We start from the raw sequence: 24667 nt of genomic DNA, 5'->3' as shown, positions 1-24667 counted from the left end.
ATATATATTTCCTCTTCATTATTACGTCATACGAATAATACTACAATTCGCAATTTCGCAATATAATGTAAACGCATCCAAATGTTAGCAGCGGCATCCACTGCAATGTGATTCCACACGCACATTCAGTGTAACATGCGACAATGCGACATATAATTTCAGATTTACCTTAAAGTCACAAATTGTGCGCCAATAATGGTGCGCATTTAATAATTTCCTTTCTCTCGCACGCATATTTTATTTCAAAGGTAATTTATAAATGACGTATAGCTGACATATTATATTTGGTAAATTTCATTTGTTTTCCATTGACGGTAACACGCGTAGGTACCGTAATACCATATAGAAACGGCATCCGAAAATCGCTGGAAAAAATGCGCTTGAAAAAATGGTAAGAAAGCCGGAAATTTTATTTCTCATTGGAGTTAAAACTTTCGAAACAATTGCCACGCTGGATTACGGACTCCCATGCAGGCACAAATAAAAACTAACAATCGACAACCATTGTCCCTACTAACTTGTTATTTCCGGAAAGCTGCTGAAGCTTAAATTTGGTGTGCGGCAATACAGGAAGGGACGATGAAAACGAATATATACACATTGTATATATTGTATATATATGTATATCATCTGAAATTTGAGTTTAATCACTTTAACTAGTCTTTTCAACTCGTAAATGATAATTATCTTTTTTTATTCAATTAATTTTGAAATACGATAATATGCGCCACGTATATCGCGCATCACATTAAGATAATATAGATAAAATTTTAAATAGAATATTAAATTAGATGTTATTATGCAAAAATTCCTGCTCTTGTTATGTTTACGTAATAACAAATTTAATAATTAAATTTCACTTACCTATTAATTAAAAAGATACAGAATAAATTATTCTTTAATTTCCAAAAGCGTTAATTTAAAATTTATTTTTTCGATTAATTTAAAGTACTTTCTTGCGTAACAAAAAGTGATATTTTATATAGTTAGTGCTTTAATAATAACGTTTACTAAAAATATGAAATAATTGAGGTGAATTAAATGAAAATTCAATACGTGTTCTATATCAGTAATACAAATATTAATACAATACGTGGTATTAGTAAGAAATAGGTAGAGATGTCATGAGATGTTATTGGAAGATGGATATCTCTAAAGGAAATGGAAGTAAAAAATTGAAATCTACTACGACACACAATAACTAAGAGAACGATGCTCCAGGATTATAATTTTGTTAATTTCACGATCGTAATTGCGCAATGTTCAGAAGAGGCTACATTTTCTTTCTCAATACTCGTAATTGATAAATCATAATCGCGTAACGAAACGTGATATAAATTTAAGAGGCGTCGATTGATCAAACATTTATCGCCTAAAAAGCGTTCAAAAGTCATCAATAAGCGGTCAGAGTATAATAATGTAAAACCGAAATTGAAAGTGGTTTCTCACGCTTGGGATTAATGTTAATTGGATATTCTATATGTAAATTTTGCCATCAACTATTATAATATGTTATGGTAATTGACTGTATCGAAATTTGATTGATAGTCACAATAGCATGATTTAATACGTAAACTATATTCGGCCATTGTACAATAGTAAAATAATATATCTCAATATAATATACATTCCAGCTTCCACACGCTGCATTTGATCTCTAGAACCTTTAATTTATAATGGAATTTAATTACAATTACAATTTATAATAGATTTCAATGAATCGATATAATTTATAATCGATCGTATATAATTAGATGTTATCTTCGCAATTTGAAGATTTAAATTTAAATATTAATTTTTAAGTAATTTTTTTAGAATTTTGCTAGTTTACTTTTACTTAACATAGTAAAATTTTTTTAACTTTTTATATCAACGATTATTGGTACCCTGACATTTCTGCTATGGAAAATCAATTGTAATTTTGTGAAAGAATCCATAAACAAAAGGAAATCTGTGAAACTTGGAGCATCTTAAAAATTTATCTCTCTAGCAGAAAATCTCTTTTTTATGAAACTGTAGGGCACATTTAGGCTTCACTTATTTGCCCCTACAATTCAAAGTGCGCGTATTCTCATAGATACACATTAAGCGCCTTATAGTGTTTGAATCCTACACGTCGGAACGAATAGGGATTTATTCTGAAGATGAGAGCATGCGGGACTTTTTGCGGAAAACATCTTGAGAAAAGAAGGAGCAAAAAGAAGATTTCGGTCGCGCGCACTGCTCGGTCGAGCTAGCTAGAAAAATCATACGAGCTCGGAGCACAGACGGATGTTCTTCCTTTTGAGATCTTGTTACAAGGAGTACGTCCGCAAGCGGTTCGTTAGTCGCGCTACCATGGGTAACTACTACTTTACGTAGATGTACGCGTAAGAACTTAATGAGTGGGCGAGGCTTTTTACGCGCGTAAGAATCTAATGCGAAAGAGTAGAACGTTTAAGAACTGTTGATTGGATATACACATGTAAAAATTATAAACCGAATGAGCGAACTTAATCCTTAAGTGCGCCAGTTTTGCATATATATGCAAAGCGATTGTACGTTACTCTTCCTTATAAAGTTCAAACTGAAAACGTACGGGTTTGCACTCATATCATCACAAAAATAGTCTAAAAAGAGTTTAGAGGGTTTGAATTAATAAAGAAGAACTCAAGCACAAGAACTCATATAATAAGAGAGCAAAGCTCTTTACACGCGTAAGAACCCAATGTGAAAGCGTAGAACGTTTTAAAAACTTTTGATTGGACGTACGTATAAAAAAATTATAAACCGGATGAACGAACTTAAAAATAAAACTGAAAAATGAACGTTTTATAGACACAGTAAAAAGTATGTTACAATACGATTGTTCCAATTATTTGTAACAATAAGTGATGTGATGCATTTATTGTTACTTGACAAGCAAAAATATTTCATAAAAACATGGAAATTAGAAGCACGTTTTTACAAAAGAATTCTTTTCGTGAAACATAAAATAATTGATTATCCAAAGGAATTGTACTTTATAAAAGCATCCTATATAAAATTGAGTTTTCGGAACGTGATATTCCACGAGCAAAAACGCTACGTCCGCGAAAACCAATGTAAGTAAACCATGTAAAATAAATTATATTATTCACCGAGAATGCGACGTGCGAATGCATCTCGAATCGCGCTTAATCCGAGTAAATCGAGGACGCCGCGAATCTCTCGCGCGCGCTTCTCAGAGTTCGGCATAAAAATCCGTCTGAAAAATGCAACACGGGGGCACTTGTGCCGCGCTGCATCCGGAGAAAGAATGCATCTGCGAACTCGCAGACTGATGCGCCGCGTTCATTATGGAAAGCAGCATCGACCGTGGGACGTATATCCACGCGGCGCGGCGCGGCGACGGCGACGGCGGCGCGGCGAGATAAAAGCATATGCACTCACGCCCTCGCTCACGCCTTATGTGCCATCTGCGCGCGCGAGCAGAATGCGCCGAATTCATGTGGCCGTTCCTTTTAACGAGATGGATTCTTTGATAAATTTCGAGCTAGGACTTTCACAGAGCAAAGCTATTTGGCCATCATTGATCGAATACCTTTTTAATTCTTGGTTATCAAATAGCTTGCTATTTATATCTCAATTAAAAGCTATTCGTAATTAACGGCATATTTCCGCCCGCATTTCATTCTATTTCATTCATATTCCCGTAAATACTCTTATAATTGTTACGCTAATCAATACATTGTCAATCCTTGTATAATTCGGGTTTTAAAATAAAAATTGTTAAATTGTAATTGATATTTAGAGGTAAAAGGAGTTGCTCTTTTCGAAAATCTAGTCAGTAATTGAGTGGGATATCTAAAAAAAGAAGCTATAAAGGTTGAAAGTAGAGATAAAAAATAAGTTATTCTTGCCTTTTTACAAATATTCAACTAATAAATGATTTTGTTCACCTTTTTGAGTAAAATAAATTGATATAATTATTATTTGAGTAATCTATGACAAAAATTTTGCTCAAAAAGGTAAGTGAAATTATTTATTAGTTGAATATTTTTGTCATCAGTATAAAAAAAGTCACTTACTTTTTTTTACTACCTTTCAACTTTTATACCTTATTTTCAGATATCCCACCTCATCGCCGACTAGACTTTTGAAAAGAGCAATTCTTTTTACCGCTTAATAACAATTACAGTCTAAAAATTTTAATTAGGACGTCGAGTTATAAGGATTTAAAGCAAAAAAGCACATATGGGCTTCCTTGGGACTTAAGGGATTAAAACTACTTGTGTAATACCAATTGCGTAATAATTTTTTCTTGTATGCTCATATTCTCGAAAAATTTATTTACGAATATTCTTAATAACTGCATTGCCTGCGATCTTAATATTTTTTAGTAAAGAACAATTTATTCCGAATTAGGTAGAAAAGAGGAGACGCGCGTATAAGGAGACGCGGATCAACCTGCATTACGGTCACTGTCGTGTGAAGCGTAACGTACTCGACCGCAGACGTGATCGAAATGGCAATGTAACGAGCGTAATAAATCTCGTGTCACGCGCGAACTCCGATACTATGATAAGAGCCACCGCAGCAACGCGTAAGGCGACTTAAATATTTCACCGCTGAAATATTTCCGCCCAATTTGCATCGGCCACGAGGTCCGCGTACTCCTATATGTCCGCGTCGTGCTCTGTGAATACGTAATTTCGGCGACACTATGCCTTTCCCGCAAAGTATCTCTGGATCGCTCTCCGAAACTTTTGAGGCAGCGTATCTCGATACGCATCGATTCCTCGGAATGAAAAATGGGTCGGAACGAACGGAACTTTGAGAGATTGACAGAATTGATTGTAACAACTCGAAGGTTTATTCAGTTGGATATTATGAATAATGAATTTTCTTGAAAGATATCACTCTTTTTACCTTTTTTTTTTTATTTCACAAATAAATCTGCGATTGTCGTTATAAATGCAAATTGCCTTACAAAAAATTGTACAGATTCAAAAATAAATATGTAGACAAATATAGACGCATAGTAAATATTTATATTAAATTACAATACATGGATCAATACTAAAATAATGATAATTAAGTGATAAATACATAATTAGATAATATATGTATTTATACTAATGAGATAATTTAATAATATGCTGTGGCTTTCAATATATGATCATGTAACAATTTGATTTACCACAGTTATGCATCTCGCTATTTAAATGTAATAAAAAAACATCCTAAATTAATGTATTAATAATACAATAAAAATATTTTTATAGACTTTTGTTAAACAAATTTCTTAATTTTAATATTAAATCTTTATTCTAATTTTCTATAAACTAATACATAAATAAGTTCTACTTGTTACTTATTAATTCCTTTATCTCGCATTATCTTGCACTTGATTATGCGATAACGACAACATTTAGAACAACAGGATAAATAGGTTTTTTAGGGTGCCTAAAACAGAGATACAAAGATAGTTTCTGAACTGAATGAATTATACAAGAGACCGATTATCAAAATCCTCAAACAAAATAATTCAATTTTTCTTCCATTTTTTTTTCAGATACATAAAGTAATTCATGTATCAAGTATTACAGTGAAACAAGATTAATGATTAATACTTCATAGCGCACACAACGGGTGCTTTCCAGTTTAACGACACAAGTCAACACAAGCGCCACTCTATCTTTCTTATTCACTATAGATGTTGAAAAAAGACAGAATGACGCTTGCGTCGACTTGTGTCGCTAAATGAAAAGCACCCAATGTTGATTCATAGAGGCACAAATGCGTGTCGCTTCACGAGTTTGCGGATATTAATTTCGAACGAATGCATTGCATCAATAAAAACGTCGAAATTTATCTTCGAAAGATCCAGTTATTTCCGGACGCGAACGCCAGATTCGATCGCAGTCGTCGCTTATCGCCGGAAGCTCGGTGAAATTATCGGGCGACGGGCATGGCACGCAACCCTCTCGCTACGAAACGCGCTCAGATATTTTACAAGCATCGCGGACTGTAATTTACGTCGTGCTCTACACTCGATGTAATTTAAACATCGATCCCCGGTCGCGCGATACATTACCGCGCGCAAAATACACAAACGGGCGAACGAGATTTTGGCGTTCGCCAGTGGCGAGCGTATAAGTGCGTTATTCATAGGATACCGATTGGGGTTGGTTCGGCACGTGCGAATACATCACGACGGACATAGTCGAGCATAGTTGTCGCGATCGAAGTCACGAAGTCCCGCGATTATGGGAGATGCATGGGTATACAGCGCCGGTCAGTATTCCGCGCGAACACACCGACCGATTTATTCCTGGGAACTGGGCGGGGAACGGGGAGAGTTTACAGAAATTGGATCGTCGCGTAAATTACATCAGTTTTGTTAAACCAGTGATGACTTCACATTACACACGCGGAAAACAAGTTCCCTTTTTTAAAAACGCTGTATTGTTCCCGGCGCCTCCAAGTTTATTACTAATTACCATCAATTTAAGTAAAACGTATGAGATATAGGAAACTAGGTTATATAAAGCTTAGATATTTACCTCCAGTATCCATAAACAAACACATGTTCAATTATGACTGTTTTAATCATATCCACGCATGCCATAAATTATATGTTTAGACTAATAATTTTAATAAAGTAATTGCGCGTTATCGTTGTTTTTCGCACAAATATCCATTTAATTTTAATAGATTTATTTTAATAGATTTTTATTATATACATTGTATATAGATTTTAATTAAAAATTTGATAAAATTACAAATTATATAGAAAAGGAATACAATGGCCGATGTGTGTGTGTGTGTGTGTGTGTATCCATTACAATACATCTACCAAGCACAAACCTTGCCTTGTAGCATTTAGGAGCGATGCGAAGGCATTAGCATTTCAGAAAGTCAACCTACACCAAGCAACATTTGTCATTCCATATCGCATTATAGCACCGAGTGGCGAGTTTAAACAAACGCTGTTTGTTCAACCTAATTTAACTTGTGTCTGGATTTTTGCGAACGTCAAAAGAGAGAACTCATTTGTGAAATGTACCGTCAATGAATAAACAACATCGCCTATGTGATAATTACTAAGTTTTCGGAAGAGACAAAAAACTGTGCTAAAAGAAATACACAACTATCTATGTAACTTCTTGAATAAATATTGAAACTCATCTGTAAATGGCCAAAAAACTTGTTGGCCTAAACCCTGTGAAATAATGATATGGAACAATCGAGGCCCCAAAAAGTGCATTTGCAAAAAAATGTCATATAAATGGAAATTGTTTATTTCTTTTATATATAATATTGAAATTATTTATATTAATTCTGGAAATATATCACCTAATCCATTTTTCCATTTTACCAAGCATGCAAATAATCGATTCCTCGAGATATTTATTCTCTGCGATAAATTACAGAAAAGCAGTGCACTCTTACATCGCTGTCCGCTGACCTGTTAGACAATTAAGAGTGTAACTTGCTAAATTTAGTAAATCCTCAATTCGGCAAAAACTTACAGCTTATATAATCACCATATTATTAATGAATACGACCTGGCAATTTGCCAGCAAGCGTTGTCCGCGCTCTCTGTGACAATACGAGCCTGTTAGCATCGCAAATGGACAAGTAACGGGGTCGATAACCGCACCATCGTCTCTGTTAACAGGTAAAAAATGACCAAAAACGGTGCACGATGGTATATCGTTGAAAAATCTGCATGTTACTTTTTTTTATATAAATTTGTACCGTGTAAAATAACGAGCGGTGCGATCCGACGTTCTGAACTGTAAATTACTACTTGCGAAATCGCAGTTTCGCACGCTCATAGCACCTGTAATAAACTTCATGGACGAGATGATTTTGGGAAGCGGAATAAGATAAGTTTGGAATATCTTACTCTCTAAAGTAGGTACATCGTATACTAATTTCTACTCGCGCCCTACTTAACTGTGCTCCCAAGATAGAGCTACAACACTTTCGGAGTAATCAGCTCATATTAATGTTGTACATTTAGAACATTCGATTTTAGCATTGCTAGATGTAAGCAAAATGCGGCATGAACATTATACCAAAATATGACAAGGCAGCAAGAATAAATTTTAAACATGTGTGAAATACACGCTTAAAATGCATAAAAATAGAAAATTATATGAACTGTTTATACTTAAAAATTATTCATACAAAAAATATTGATTGCAATCGTGAAACTGTGATATTGAAAGGTACCAGTAAGTTATATGTCATATTTTGTGTAAATTGTAAAATTGTGCATTTTGTAAAAATTTGATTTTTTTTATCTCGTTGCTATTTTATATATGTACATTTATCTTAGGATACAGAAGATAAAAGTTCAAGCTGCATGTTCATGGTCCTTGTACATTTTTACTTTTAGCAAGAAACTCAGCAGAGACATTATTTTTAGTTTCCGCATTCAAAAGACAAGACGTATAAGCAAGGCTGCTATTACATTTTCTAGAAAATTAAAGAAAAAGAATATAAGAGAAATAATAGAGAAAGAAGAGCAAGATATTTACAATTTAAAACAGATATTTTATGATAAGTGACTAACTGATAAAAAAATCGAGCGCACAGAACTCAACCGACGAAATTCGCGAAATGATTTTACATACCTGCCAAGAAATTAAGACGGTGGTCTACAACACGTGACATCACGCATTGTAACCCAAACGACTTGAGATTACTTCGGACGAATATTATGAGCTGGATATCTGGTTCTGTCGCCAAAAAGTACGGCGAAGGAAGTCTCGAAATGGCCGGTACTGCCGGCAGTATAAAGTTTTGAAATTCGCGTATTTGCTGGACAAAGTAAAAATGGAGACAGACGCTGATGGTACGTGGAACCACAGCAAAGGGTTCTTTTTTGTTGAAAAATATACATTCGCTCTTTCATGGCGAATTTAGATTATTGGAAAAAGCGCGATTGTGTGAAGTGAATTCTGGCGAAAATATCTCTCCAGCTCGTCTTCGATTCAGCTATTGGAGACCGTCGCGACTGTGTGTGTGATACTTGTTTTCCTAGTTAAAAGCTTGGACTATAGAGGAATCATTGCATGGCAAAGCTATAGTCTCTTACAAGCTCTATTCTCACAAAAGACACTCCGTCGCATCATAATACAATGTATTGTAGAAAGTATGCAGCAAAAGGCTTGTTTTAAGACAGAAATGCTTTGTCGCAAACTTTTATTTCATTCCCATCAGAAATTATATAAAATACAATATACGTACAAATGAAATTATGTTTTAAAATCATTAAAATAACTTGTTTGTGCTCTTAAAGTTTAAATAAGGTTTCCCTCGACGATCTTAGCACTAAAAATTATTTTCAGCGAATCGATACTAATTGACGAATCATAAATTTAGCATTTTTGGGTGATGACTTAAGAAAGGGTTAGTGGAATCGATAATAAGATGTGAAAGCGACCATAAAGACGTCATTGTCAACAATAACGCAGCGCTTTTGAGGATGCACGATGTCTAACTTATTTCGAAATAACGAATCGAGGAAACGTAACAATAATGGCAGCGTTGTTCGGGGATAACTACGGTAGTTTACGATGTTCTATGCCCGCAATAATGGTACCTATGGAGCTCGCGTACGACTCGGTTGTGATTTATGGACAACGCCGGCGATATGTCATCGGCAACATATTGTCAAAGCTCAAATATTGTCAGAATTCTAAAATTCTAACGGAATTCGAAACATGTCCGTGCGCAAATTCTTCTTGCGACGACCCGTTGTATATTCCATTTCCAATATGCAATTTATTACTAACTGTGGATGACAACGTAGTTTCCACATTCACAAATCTACATAAACTTTTTTCGCGCCGCCGCTTTACAAATGCGCATATATCGCCACTTTACGCATTCATCAATAAATATCAGTATAGCTATAAAAATTTGTCGACACGACAGCAATGTTAGTTTACTCTTATAATATAAACAAGCACAACACACACATTAAATTTTTCAGGCTTAAAAATAATATTTTAATTTATTCTGTAAAATTTTGTTATGTGTCTTTAAGATTTCTCTCTCACGTTATAACAATAGATATTGAATATTTTATCGACTAGCATAAGTGGAAACTCTTTTCTAAATAATTTATACACATCCACATGATGATAATCGCATAATAACCATTTGTACGAATTAATTTAGTAATATCGCGACAAAATTATTTTCGATATAATCCTCCCATTTGTTTACATAACAAGCATTAAGATGGCGTATGTTACCAAATAAAAAAAATTTAAATTAAAGTAGTGTTAATTGATGTAATCGCATTTTTTAGTTTTAGTTCTAATTATAATGTAGATAATTTCAGATTATGTTTTGGTTGTGCAACATCAGTTTTCCGTTCGGCATAACAGGCTATCTCTGTACTCACCTTATCATTGTATGTGTACAAGTAAATGGTACTTTAGGGGTATCTCAACCAATAGGCTATGCTTCTCCGGTTGATGATATGTATTCTTAAATTAAAGCTCTATATCTGTGATCTGTGCAAGATAAAAATAACAAGTAATTGCAGATATTTCATTTATTCAACGCTATCAACGTTTCATATTCTAATTTCGTCATATTTTCATTCCATTACTCAATAGCATAATCACATGTATTTATATATAGTTATATTATTATATACGCTTCTAATAATATAACTTCAGATATTACGTTCTAATAATAATTTACTCATTAAATTCTACGTCGTGTTATTACTCTTTAACGAGAGATGTTAATTTATTGCACTTGTTGCCCCTCGTGCGACGGCGTATTATCACGATCGACGTAGACTGCCCGAGAGTTAAATTACATTGTACCAAAGACGTAAAAGCGTTACGGCAGCTGTTAACCCGACTGTAATAATAACATACCTTGTGATTGATCACCCGTGTTCCAGGCGTACGTCGATCTGGTGAAGGCCTGGGGCTGGAAGAGTTTCACCATTATCTACGAGAACAACGAGGGGCTCGTGCGATTGCAGGAACTTCTGAAAGCGCACGGACCCAGCGAATTTCCCATTACGGTTAGACAGCTGAGCGAGGGATCAGAGTATCGGTGAGTCAGTTCTATCCACTCTTATTCTTTCACGACGCGCTACAGCTTCCTTTCCAGGGTAGCGAGGCATTAAGCGCCCCGCGGTCCCATGTCGATATTCCAACATTTCTCGTTCATTATAAGACGACTTACAGACTTATGCTTTATACTTCGTACATATATTATCTGTGACGCTCTCCAAGAAATTAGTTTACCAATTTCGCCGGGCGTACCATTATTTCTGTTTTAGGTTATTATTATTTTTCTTTATTGTGCTTTCAGAAGACATTTTCGAATTTCCATTGAAAGGAAAGCAATAATATTACAAATGATAATGCCGTGTCGAGCTGACTGCTGTCGTCTCACTAGTAGAATTGATTTTGTGAGTTGAGGTCAGAACGCGTGATTTATATAGAAGTACTTGAATTTCTGGCAAATATCCTTTCGAGCCTCATCAAAATTTATGTATCAAATTTAAAGAAATGGGACGCAATTCGTAAGTTATTCTTTCCCGATAAGCAGAAGCCGGTTACATTAATAACTTATATCAATTTACGTATTCTCGTCTGTAGATTTACAATAATAAATGAATATGGATCTACAATTTCTCGGACCCCTGAAAGACATGAAAAGATCTCTTTATCATATATATTTACAAGATGTTTAACATCATCATAACGAGAAGAGAAAATATATCGAAAATCTTATTAATCTTTGTAGGATCGTTCTTTTGATCCAACAGAAACCTTGTAAAGCTTGAGCAAAAGCATGAACGTTTTTTAAGAGAAACTTAGAGCTATTTTTTTCCTTGATCGTTCCTAACTTCCGATTTATCCCACAACGAGAATGGTTTTGACCGATCGCTCTCGTTCGCTTGCAACAGCACGTAGATCTCTCCGCCGGAGTCGATGTGTCGAGACAATCTCAGAGGGACTTCCGTCGTTTGCGATCGATATTATCGTCGCATATTAACGGTGAGCCCAAATATTAGTCGCGTCGCACGTGGCGCACCGGTATAACTGCGCGCCGAGAATGGCCCATTAAGATTGAAACATCGTGTCGGTGTGTAACGCTTACTATATACAACGACGATCTTAGGCAAAGTCGCGACGTGGACATGTTGGTATCGATCGTGTCAGACTTGCGCCGCCCGCGCCGTTAGGAAACTGTGTCAACTGTAGGACATATCCATTGGGTGAATCTTCCCTCTCTCCCGTTCTATTTTCCGCTGATAACCCTTGATGATAACCGTTTGCCTCGCTTATCCTTCCAACGATGAGATCGCCGGAACTAGCCGCTAAGAAGCGTCTCGCAATTAAGCTTCTCGCTAAGCCTTTAATTAAAATTCTGTTAAAGTATAATACAATTGGAATAAAGCAAGGAGTAAGATTTATTCTTATATATATTTGCATTTATGGAATTTAATTGGCGAGAATATTTACAAAGATTTAACCACTTATAATTGAAAAACTATTCTGACACTCGATATTTTCATCCAGGGGGGAAACGAATCCATTGTATGATTCGTAAACGAACAAGGTTACAGAGAAGCATTTTCTTGAAGCTATTTTCTACGAAATATATTTTAACAGTGGCGATATAAGACAGATCGATCGAACAACCAGTGATAGCCTTTCGCTACTTGAGAGTCACGATAAGCAGCGATAGAGATACAGTGCAAGAAGTCCGAAAGCAAACATGTAGGACAGAATAGATACATGAAGATTGAGAGTAAGATACGAGTTTATAAAGTGTATGTTCGACCATAGTGACATATGCAGCTGAAACGAGAGCAGAGAGACAACGAGAACAAAATTGATGGCTAGAACAACAGAGATGAGGACATTGGCGCTCAATATTAGGTATCAGCTTACGAAATCGCATAGCAAATTCGTCCATAAGGGAACAATGCGGAGTCCAGGATGTAGTGCAGTGGGTTCGAGAAAGACGACAGTCGAGAGACCATGTCGATAGGATGAGTGATGGAAGGATCGCCAAATGGGCCAAAATGGAAACACCACAAACGATTAGGCCACTAGGAAGATCGCCTAAACGTGGAGAGACAGAGAGAGAGAGAGAGAGAGAGAGAGAGAGAGAGAGAGAGAGAGAGAGAGAGAGAGAGAGAGTTAGACATGAATCTCTCAAGAAAAGTAACGGATCTATGAAAAAACTGTTAAAGAACAGTGCAAAATATAATAAGAGGAAGAAGAAGATTTTAATAAAATGGTAGTTAAAAAATGAAATAACAGTTTAAGTATCTTTTTTGCTACCTGCACTTTCAAGAGCCAGCATATTCGCTCATTTAAATTATTATTTTAATTTCTCTCTTGACCTCTGAAAAAGTTGAAGAATTATATTTATGCCTGTCCCCTGCATTGCATCGGCGCGTATTACTCGGTCTGCGGAAAAAGTTTTTCGTAAATTGCATTATTCATAGTATAGCGATCCGCGACGGTGACTTATTGCTGCCGCCCTACGGTTAGAAGGGCAAAACGATAGGGATTTGAATAAATTCGGTTAGATTTGCCTCTGGACGTGCAACGTATCCTATCTTAAAATTCATCGCTTGCGCTACATTCTCCTTGTTCCAGCAAAGCGACCAATTTACAAAACTTCTGCCGGATCGCGCCCGCATGTGTCGTGCGAGCGGCGCGCATCTTTTCCTCTCGGTGAAATGAAACAATGCTAGAATTTCCGTATGGTATAAGGAAGGATAATTTATTAAGGACTTTATTTTGATCTACTTTAAAATTCAAATGTTGAAATAATTGGGCTTATCAATTGGGCTACCGATCGATTAATTAATGCCGCCATATGACATTTTTAGCTTCACTTGTGCAAATTAACAGATTAACGCAGTGGCAGTTATCTGTTATCGAAACGCTTGTATAGGAAATAAATGTCATTTAATATAAAATTTTGAATGATATAAATAACTGGATAATAACGTATATAATAAGAGTAATGTAAAAGTAAAAAATAAACGAAATTCAATACACGTAATGAGGATATAATTTAATCTTATTGATCTTATTTAATCATATCGCACAATATTTTATATATGCTTATGACAATGAAAATTCTACTGTGGCGTACACAATACAATTCACTTGACAGACAACATGTTAACCCCTCAAAAAATAATGAAAATTAAAAAAAAATTGTCATAACATTCTTTTTCAAGCACGACTTATAAATCATGTTTATCATACTCAAAAACTTTTAAATGCACCTTGTTTCAGTCATTAATTCATTGTAAAACTTAATATAACAAAATATCTCATAACGAGAATATATTCAGAAATTTTCATTTTTCTGATAGCCATATCTTTTTTCTGAGGCAACACTTTGCAAATTGGACTAAAACAATCGTGTTTAACACACCCAAAAACTTCGTTACACATTGCTTCAGTAATAAAATCACTAGCGGCTTTAATATAACAAAATATTTCATGATGAAAAAATACATTTTCGCGACGCTGAACGCGAAGTCCAAAATGACGAGAATTCTCGTCATCGGCAGTCAAGGGGTTAAAAATTTCTACCAGTAGTATTGTAAACAGTAAGTGGCAAGAAAATAACGTATTATAGAGACATAAAATATTATATTATTAAAATCATCAAAAATGATGATTTTATAATAATATATACTACTTCAATCGCAATACATTGTTGACGCGCTTGGAGAATTCGATACCGCGTCTTCTCAAGATGTTGAAAGATTAACTTCGATGCGCCCTGACACGCAGTTATTCCCCGATGTGAACGAAGGAAATGAACGGTGCTCGCGGAGCGTAACGCGGCCGCGAAGCGGAAATGAAGTCGTATCTTATCTCGGTCCCGCTCGCTACAACCACTCACCAAGATTCGCAAAGTGAATAATTCCCCGATTATTTATTTCGGCGTTCGGCTTTAGCGCCGTGCGCTCCCGCGGTATATGGACAAAAGGAAAGCGAAATGAAGCCCGCGCAGAAACAAGGATCACCGGCGGCGAAATAAAACCGTCTCATATTTTTCGAGACGAGCAGACGCAAAGAAAAGAAAAAGCATCGCCTAAAGTCCGCGACTGAATTTTCCTCGAGAATGAAAAATCCGTAAAAAGCGATTAAAAAGCTGTCCCATAAAAATTTATGCGGATAAAGGAAGGTTTGGCAGAGAAAATCGCGATATAGAGGCATTTGATAAGATAGTACGCTTAAATTGTAATTCTCAGTGAGCTCGAGTATGTGTGTGTGTGTGTGTGTGTGTGCGTGTGTGAATATTCCGTAAGCTTGATACACGGATAGAGTTTCTCAGAGCGGCAAAGAGATAAGAACGCGCCGGCTATACTGCTCGAACGCATAATGTATAAGTCGCAGTGATTTCCGTTGAAACTCACATGAGCGAGAGATTATCTCTGAAGCTGTGACTTTCGAAGCGGATGGACACCTGGAAGTGCTTGGCTTTCGCGAAGGAGATTCCGTATAAGAGAAACGGCTCACGAACGGATCGACAAGATCGCGCGCTTTATCGCGGAGAACACTTCGACAGCTAAGAGAAAAGGAAACTGACACGGAAAATCGCGGGGGAGAAGAGATACGCGAGTTTTACCGGGCAATACAGCTTCGCGGTTAAACAGAGCTTACCCCCGCGCAAACCAAACAGTTACCCCCTTCTGCATTTCGCGTGCTCGCCCGGCCGACAGTGATATAAAACTTTATATCTCCGGTAAGCGTAGTCGAGCGCGAGATGACCGCTTTAAAATCGCTTCCAACACGTTTCGAATAATATTCGTGCGTTGATTTTCGCGAATGGCACTTTCCTGTGCAACAAGTGCGCGGGTTGAAAACATGGAGTGGAGTTAAAAACCATTTGGGTTAAAAAAACGAGTTCACTTATATGACATAACTGTCAAAATAAATAACGATTCTACTTAAATATACTGTACATTTTGCACTATTTGCAATAAGGCGAACAAAGTGTTTATCGTAAATTGATCCCAATTAAAAAGAATTGTATACGATATTAAGATATATAAAAATACAAATTCGCGAATAACACTTTAACATTTCTCTAACATTATGCAAGCTCAGTGCGTCAGCTCCACGTGCTACTATTTCGCACATTTTACAGTATATCACGGTTTTCTATATCACGGAAGATCAAACGAACGGTACGTGTTAAAGCCAAATAAAGCAGAGCCACGAATATTTTGCAGACGAGTGACTTCCAATACCATTTACATGGCGAATCGCTTAAGAGTTGGTATCCGTGTGTACACGGATTTCATACATATGAACTAACATCGCGTTTACGCTTAGCGGCGTTTAATCTTTCGCGGAATCGAGAGACCGCGAGAATATGTCGAGCGGTAACTCAAACGATTTGTCTGTACATCGAAATCCGGGAAGTTCCAAGGTTCCTTATCTAAAAGGCTGGCGGACGTCCGCGTCGTCGCTAAGTCACTCGCCTAATGGAGAGAAACGGGAAGATGGAAGGAAGTCGTGCGCGCGCGCACGCGCTCGAGAGAGAGAAAGAGAGAGAGAGAGAGAGAGAGAGAGAGAGAGAGAGAGAGAGAGAACTGGTACGGCATAAGTAATTGAAACGTTTCGAAGCCGGCCATGTGGAAACGCTCGGTTTCGGGGTATACGTACGTTCGGGCCCCCGCCTGCAGTTATACGACTGGCATGATGATAAGAGGAGTTTCCCTCTCGAGAAGACTTCAAACGCATCAGCCAATCCGCCACGGCCACGAACTTCGAGGGTAGCTTCCGTTCGCAGCCGCATGGATGGTCCGGCAAATCTTACGTCACGTTTTCCGCCGTCGACTCCGACCGTCCGATTGATCAAAGGAACATCGCGCCGAATGAGCGGGCGGAATACTGCTCTTCTTCCCTTGCCGTGCCTGCCTCGTCAATTAGGATCATCTCTCCGTGAGACTCTGCGCGGAAGTTTTTCTTTGACCAACTGCGCAATGCCTCGCCCGGCGCGGCGCGGTGCTTTGGACCGAAACTGATAAAAAAGTATACTTATTTATAAATGCTATAATACAGATATTACGCGCAAATGCATCCCTTCATTTTCTGAAACGCGTACATGGAGTAAGGAGGGGCTCTATTCGAGTCAGTTGAAGAAAAAATCGAATGAAAAATTTTCAAGACAGGGAGGAGCTCTTCAACTTTCAGGATAGGCAGGGAGTTTTTTTTAGTTCGGAGGCGTTTTGGTTTTTTGCCTTGAAAATTTGTTATCCAATTGTTTCTTTAAATTGACTCAATAAATAGCCTTTCCTTACCCTATATAAAACGGACAAAAAGTTATTATTGAATTATAGACTCAGGTTCTTTACTCGAACAAACGCGTTTATAATAAAGAATATATTGTTTTATCTTTTCAATGTCCATCAATTTAGAATTTCATAACTAAATCAATATTGAATAACCAGAAGCGCTGTAAAAATTCTTACTTCAATAGTAATAACAGTCATGTTTAAATGAGCAAAATATATGCACGCTATTTATCATACATGTTCTTGAGATATGTCTCAAGAAGCGTAATGTTCCTCGTGAAATAACCGGCCAAAATAATTTTACATATCCCGCGTGTATTTCTTGAAGCAGACATCGCGTGTCGCGGCTATGAATTCGCTTAAAACTGGCGCTCTGTGCGGCCTAATACCACGATTCCGGTTGCTTTTCCGTGGTAATTTCTCCCCACGGTACTAAAACTGCCATCGAGGAAAAGAAAGTATTCGCGCGTGCACGTGTACGCGTGCACATCAATGTGCCCGGCGTGGGGATCTTCCCGGGGGTGTAAGCAACGAGGGGATTTCAGATTTCTACCACTTTGCAAACTTTCGCGATAAATGTTTGATCAGCAATGAAATCGAGTTGAGATACGTAGCAAGAGTAAACGATAATGCAACAGCTGTGTTTTAAGAGCAATACAATTTGCGATAAAAATATCTAATAGTTTCAGAATGTGACGTCGGTATGCGATAAAAATAAATAACGCGGAAAAAAGTAAGAGTATATCCAAACATATGTTAAAAATGCAAACTAATATTCATTAATAGTTTTTCAATATTTATCTTTGAAAATTTATACAAAAATACTAAATAAATGCACATAATTCAGATCGAATTTTGAAAAGATGTGTCCAAACTCAATCTAACAATAAGTCAAGACTTAGTATAAGAGTTGACTTACTTAACTTAAAATTAGATAATTATAAAAATACACATATATTTAAATATATGTGTATTTTTATAATTTTTTAAATTTTAAATTAAGTAAATCAACTGTTATGTTAAGTCTTGACTTATTGTTAGATCGAGTTCGGACACATCTTCTCAAAATTCTATCATATATAATAATAATAATATTACTTATAATCTTAGAAGGTTCTAATGATTAAAAATCGACCGTATGAATAAGGGGCATAAAGCCGTAACAAGGTGTTCGTGTCAGTTTCTGTGTGTATATATATGGTATATATATATATTATATATATATATATATATATATATATATATATACACATATATACATATATTTTTCCAACTTTATTTAACTATCATTTGTCGGTTTTAAAACACATTGCAGTTATTGTTGGAATTAAAACCCTTCCCTCCCTGAAATTAAATCGAATCGATTTAATTATCTAAAAACTGTAAAGAATTTATTGCGAAAAATATTACCCCAGCCAGGATTCGAACCTGGAAATAAGAATACCTGGCATAAGTAGTATTTACTAATTAAACGTTCTTATACTGGATATATTAGTAGCAAGTTATTTATAATGAAGCTCATTTCTTTTCTAAATAGAGTTTTAAATATTAAAATAGAATATATAGATTCATGTGTTTAAATTATATATACTTGAAACGGCGTGTCACATATTTTTACAGCAGTGAAATTAGATGTATCACTCTACAATAAGAGCATTATGATTTAATCTATTATAAAATTCATTGCAATTGTTATAATGTAAATAGAATATACTGTCACTTTATACGTACAAGAATGGAAAATGGGACACGCAAAATTGTGTCTCCACGCGAAAAACGCGCATTCATTTTCGTGAAAAAAACGAATTAAACGTTTCACTTGGACGACAAATGAGCGTAATACGTTTTCTTCCGGTGGCAATTTATCCAAGAAGTTAAACCCGTCGACGACAGTCGCATTCAATAACGAGATAAAATTTAGCGGGTACTGCGTTTTGCTCAAACGTAATCTTTGTTGCGGGTGGTGTACCGAGGTCGAGGAATCAAGTGGCGATGGAGATGCACCATGAATAATCTCCCGGGAATAATATGGCCCTTCCAGCGCATCCGGCTGCATCTGCATCTCGCGATGTACAGCAAGGGGATACAATCGATACTCTCGCAGTTAACAATAAATTCCGCATGAACCGATAAACTCTAAGCGCAATTGAAGGTTTGAGTTTCAACAACAAAATAAATTCACAAAAAATAAAATTTCCTCTAAATACAAAGTCGTGTTTGAAACTGATAAATTACGATTTATGGCCTCGTCACATTGTTGCGCTGAACTTTAATTCTAGATACAATATCATTAAAACGAGATCAAACTGGAAAAGTTAGAAGTTCCTCTGATAATTTAAATAAGCAAAAATAGAGATATAATTTAAAAAATTTTAGATTTTATTTTATTATTGCACTGAACTTCTTAATTCTAGATACAATAATGTCATTAAAACGAGAGATCAAACTAAAAAGTTAAAAATTCCTTTAATAATTTAAGCAAAAATAAAGACAATTTAAAAAATTTTAGATCTTATTTTATCTCATTATAGCACTGACAATTATTTCTAGATATAACATCATTAAAACGAGATCAAAGTAAAAAGTTGAAAATTTCTCTGATATAATTTAAACAAAAATAAACACAATTTAAAAAATTAAGCCTCCGTCTGTATACGTTTTTTTGTACCCTTGGAGTGTATACGTGGGTCTGTCACATTTGACGCTATTTTTCCTTAGTTTAAAAAAAAATCTGAAAAAATTTACAAAACGTCTGTCTACATTGTAGTTGACGATTTTATAGTCATTTTGATAAACATCGTTTATTTAATATTTTCTGGCAGGCTTGCAAGTTTTAGCAATTACGAGCATATATCATTGGCTCGGACGTCGTAGACCCACGTATACAGACGGAAGGTTAATTTTTGTTTCACGAGCACCGTCACCGGGTTTCCGACAAAATCCGCGTAGGTTTGTGACGATTGTGACGCAATTGCTTCCTCGTGTCCGCAAATATCTTTATACCGTTGTTATTATAAGCGATGTTGGCTCTTCACCACTTACTTCGGAACTCACACGTGTTTGCCAACAAAAGCTGCGATTATAAAACGATATCGCAAACAAGCCGCGCGCTGCGCTGGGGGGATTCTGGTTTCTGGTGGATGCAAGCCGCTCCGACGACATTCGAGAACTTCCTCTTTGCACGGCGCGGCGCGGCGCCGGCTCTGGCGACGAGCAATTTCGTCGCAAGCAACCGTTTGTTAAACCCGGAACTTTACGCGTGCAGTGCGCGAGCGCGCCCGTTGCACCCCGGGGAGAGATTTAGCCGCAATCTCGAGGCGATAAGCCACGGTCCCCTCTCCTCTCCAACTCCTTCGTCTCCCGTGCACCGCGCGCGGAGGTATAAATATGTGACGGAATGATGCACGGTCTTCCGCAATGTCGCCGAGACGCGTTTGCGATAACGGCGACTTTCTCGCTGTCGTCGCCTCCCAATTGTCTCTACCACTGCCTGTGATCTCTCAAGAGTGAAATATCTCGCAACTCGCAACCTCAATCGTCCGATGACGAAATACGATTAATCTTCCACTTGACAACGTTTCCATAAAGATGGAAGATTTGTGAAAAGCTGCGAATGCTGTGTTTTTCACAATAAAGATAACTTTGAGAAAAATAATTTCTCCCTCCCTCCTCCCCTCCCCATCTTTCTCATTCTTCGGGTCAAATGTACAAGTTCGACATTCGAAAGAAAACCTAATGTTAAAATTCAATTCCGTCGAACTGCGATGGATGAAAGCGGAGACGACTAGGTATAAATAAGGTGTGAGCGATGAGTTATCGCCGTGCAAACTTTCTCGCCTCATCCGTTACCTTCGTCGAATGGATTCTTCTGGCTGGGTTGGCGGTTCTGCCTTGTTTTCGCCGGCATGGCATCGCGTGCTTCGCGCACTTCTCCCACCGGTTATACCACCATCGTATACTCTTGCACGGCGCACGAAGTCGGGATGAGAAATGGTTTCGGGGCTTGTGACTGCGTGCAAGTTACATCTCAACGGACGGCCCCGTCCTGGAGTCGAGTACAGTTCACCGACTAACACGGAATAACTGCTCGCCTGCCCCCACTCCCCCTCCCCTCGTTTCTGACACGCTCCACAAACTCGTGAAACGCTCGTTAGGGTAAAATTAATTTTATTTACCATTACCTTTCTCGATTACCGCCGAGTTCTCTCACTTGCTCGTGATGTTATATAGGCTATTATTTCCCTACGTATCACTATAGGGATATCCCAAAAGTTTCAAAATAAACGTGCATTACATAAATAACGGGGCGTTGTGAATATACAAAAGTACGCATAGATAAAAAAAGTCTAAAAAAAGGTTGAGGTAAGTAATAAAAGTTAGTTTTACAAGAATAAAAAAGTTATAATAAAACTTGTGCACATTTAGTTCTTTTTTTATATTTCTTTATGTCTTTTTAGTTTTCTTTTCAACATATTGAGCTTTATTTTTCTTCGTCCATTGTATTGTATTTATTAATTATTTTGAGTTGAATATATAGATTAATAAATAGATAAATGATTGTAACAATTCTATTATTCGTATATCTTCAATTATTATATGTTTCGGTATCATATCTCGTTGAGAAGGAGATAAGAATATATTGAGATATTATATTTATATTATTTTTTCTAAAACTATATAATACAAAAAGATTTTCTAATCTAAAATTAATGACATCATTAAAGAATATGTATTAATAAAATCCAAAAATAAAATAATTAGTAAAAATTTCGAACTACAAAGTTTTTTTCGGATATATTCAAGTTATAATTATTCGGATATATCAAGATCTAATTTATTTTATTGTTACTTATTTTAAGCAGATTTTTTTTTATTTCCAGTGGATAATTCCATAAAAGCTTATTAATACCGAAATGCGTTTAAACAATTATTAAAATAATTGGACTCAAGGATTGATTTCTCTAAAGGTAATTCGTTTCGTAGCCTTAGCGTCAGATTGACAGTTTCTTGACGAAACCCATACCTCTCTATATTGAGTACGATTCTCAACATGAGGTGTTATGGGAGCCCGAACGATTCCATGAAAATTTGATTTTCCGATAAAGCAGCTGTCGCCGACAGATAGAGGTCGATCGCTCTCGTCTCACTTTTGATATAGTTCGCGCGTGGGCGCGTCTTAATTTATATGAGACTTCCGTTGCATTCCACAGTGCTCTGCCAAGGGGACGAGTCCCTCCAAGATTCGGTGGACGGTATCGATCAGGGAGCAATTTCTTTTTAACGAGAATCCGCAATAGCTTCTTCAAGTGAGGCTCCGATTTAGCGTTGAAGATCGTATACGAGAGAGCTGACTCTCGAGCCGTGTCCCTCTCCATATAGACAGCAATCTTTAGCGCCGGCCATAATCTCAATCCTCATCTTCGGTTTTCCCCTAGTGGCGCTGGCGGTTCGAGAAAGCGAATGATAGAATTTTTCATCAGCCGTGGCCGTTACGCCGGCTTTCGTCGATTAATTAGAAAACTTCCACCCTAGATCCACTCAATTTCTTTCAGTCCTATCCGAACTTTAAATTACTCCCGACTTGTCGGCAGATTTACCATGACAAGTTATATCTGATGAAAGTTTATGAAGAAACGCGATGATATCTTACGGATCTTTATATGGATCGAAAAATATGAATTATTTTTTAATTATTTCTCTAATTATTTTAAGTATATGTTTGTTAGTATATAGTTATGGAGGTAAAATGTTTTAAATTTTTGGCAAAAGCTGTAAACGCAAAACTTACATGGAAAGAACGGTTTTGCTGAAGTATTTAAAAATTTAGCCAGATACAGATCTGAAAATAATTTTGTTGCACCATCAAAGTAATTATATAGAGCACTCAAACTGATTGCTAAAATGTAAAAATTGTTTACAGCATTATCATCATACTTTAGCGACCTACTATAATTATTTTGATGGTGCAACAAAACTATTTTCAGATCTGTATCTAGCTAAATTTTTATTAGATACTTCGGCAAAACCGTTCTTTCCGTGTAAGAATGGTTTCACCATACTTTCTTCAATATTAAAAAAAGGCAAATATACCATTTGCCATATTTTTAATATAACTTATTATACGTATATTACTTGTATTACTCAGAACTCAGAAGAATAAAATATAAGAAATCGATATAAGAAATTTATTCTCTTCCCCTTTAAATTGTACTTCGCAAATCACAATTATGTGTGCTACGTTGGGCAAAATTCATTTCCGTTCTAGTTGCAAACGAATATTTTATTTCAACACAACGCCAAGTTTAAGAGACAAGGCGACAAATGTTGGACTACTTGTTGACACCAGTGAGTTTATGAGCAGCAAACGCGATTAAGAAATACACGAGTTTACTCACGAGGCTTCAACTATTAGCGCGAGAGATGTGAAGTTTACCGCATAAATTACAAAATTGAATTATAATAATTGCTACCGGTTTATATTAAGAGGGATGGATCGACTCGTGATGGAGAGAGACTCTTCTCGCATGTCGCCGTGTCGCCGTACAACGTACAACGAAGTTATACCGTGAGTTCTTCCTCTCTCGTTTTGTAGGTCGCGATAAAAATGTTGCGCGAGAGAAAGAGAGAGGCGCAACTTTCCATTACCTACGTGTAGCGATATCCTCGCGCGAAATACTGTTTATGCCCGTGTACTTACGACGACAGCGTAAATACGGAGATAATACAAAAGTGTATCTACGTTTTTTCCCCAAATATACGAGGTATCTCAAATAAGGCTCGTGATGCGTGTACATCCAAAATATTGTCGTTCGTTTTGATATTATTAGCTGCAGTAATATTTCAATTCAAGTACACCGTCCAATCCTCGTGTACACTCTATATTTGTAATCCGAATCTTTACATCGTATAAGCAACTTTTATATTTGTGAAATACGTTACAGAAATTTTGAACAGAAAAAGAACCGAGACTTTTTGACTATTTATATATTTATTTCTGATTTAGTACATGTTAACTTGAACGATATTCACTTCCACAATTTTTTTTATTTTTTATAATCAAAATATAAATTGGTTAAAATAATATATAATTTTAACATTGAATTATATTATATGCAAATGAAGAAAAAATTAAAAAATTATCAAGATTTTATTTTTTTGTAATAATAGATTAATTGATATAAGTTGAGAATTACATCTTTGACATTTTGCTTGCAGTTTTTATTAAAACACAGATAAAGTCGTGCATAATTTTCACACGTACATAATACTTGAAACATCACTCTTTTTGAATGATTCTTTTCACCGTCATTCAAATTTAACTGCCACTTATGAAGTGCACGGGATTTTATTCGTATTCAAGTG

At 36.3% G+C, this 24667-nt stretch overlaps 2 protein-coding genes across 7 annotated transcripts in view; one reads left to right on the top strand and one right to left on the bottom strand.

The window, feature by feature from the left end:
* Positions 1-24667, bottom strand: part of Notum (palmitoleoyl-protein carboxylesterase notum) — a 600456-nt gene that overhangs the window by 297288 nt on the left and 278501 nt on the right. The window lies entirely within an intron of this gene.
* The window catches only part of Kair1d (Kainate-type ionotropic glutamate receptor subunit 1D), a 386506-nt gene that overhangs the window by 310427 nt on the left and 51412 nt on the right, over positions 1-24667 (top strand). For all 6 annotated transcript variants that reach the window (XM_077402624.1, XM_077402626.1, XM_077402623.1 and 3 more), the window contains one exon: positions 10904-11061. In XM_077402624.1, the coding sequence (XP_077258750.1) occupies positions 10904-11061 (158 nt within the window). The remainder of the gene's footprint in view (positions 1-10903; positions 11062-24667) is intronic.

Source organism: Temnothorax americanus, unplaced genomic scaffold (assembly GCF_048541705.1).
Source record: "Temnothorax americanus isolate GAGA-0224 unplaced genomic scaffold, ASM4854170v1 Scaffold16, whole genome shotgun sequence".
NCBI classification, from domain to species: Eukaryota; Metazoa; Arthropoda; class Insecta; order Hymenoptera; family Formicidae; genus Temnothorax; species Temnothorax americanus.
This window is presented reverse-complemented; position numbering and strand designations above follow the sequence as displayed.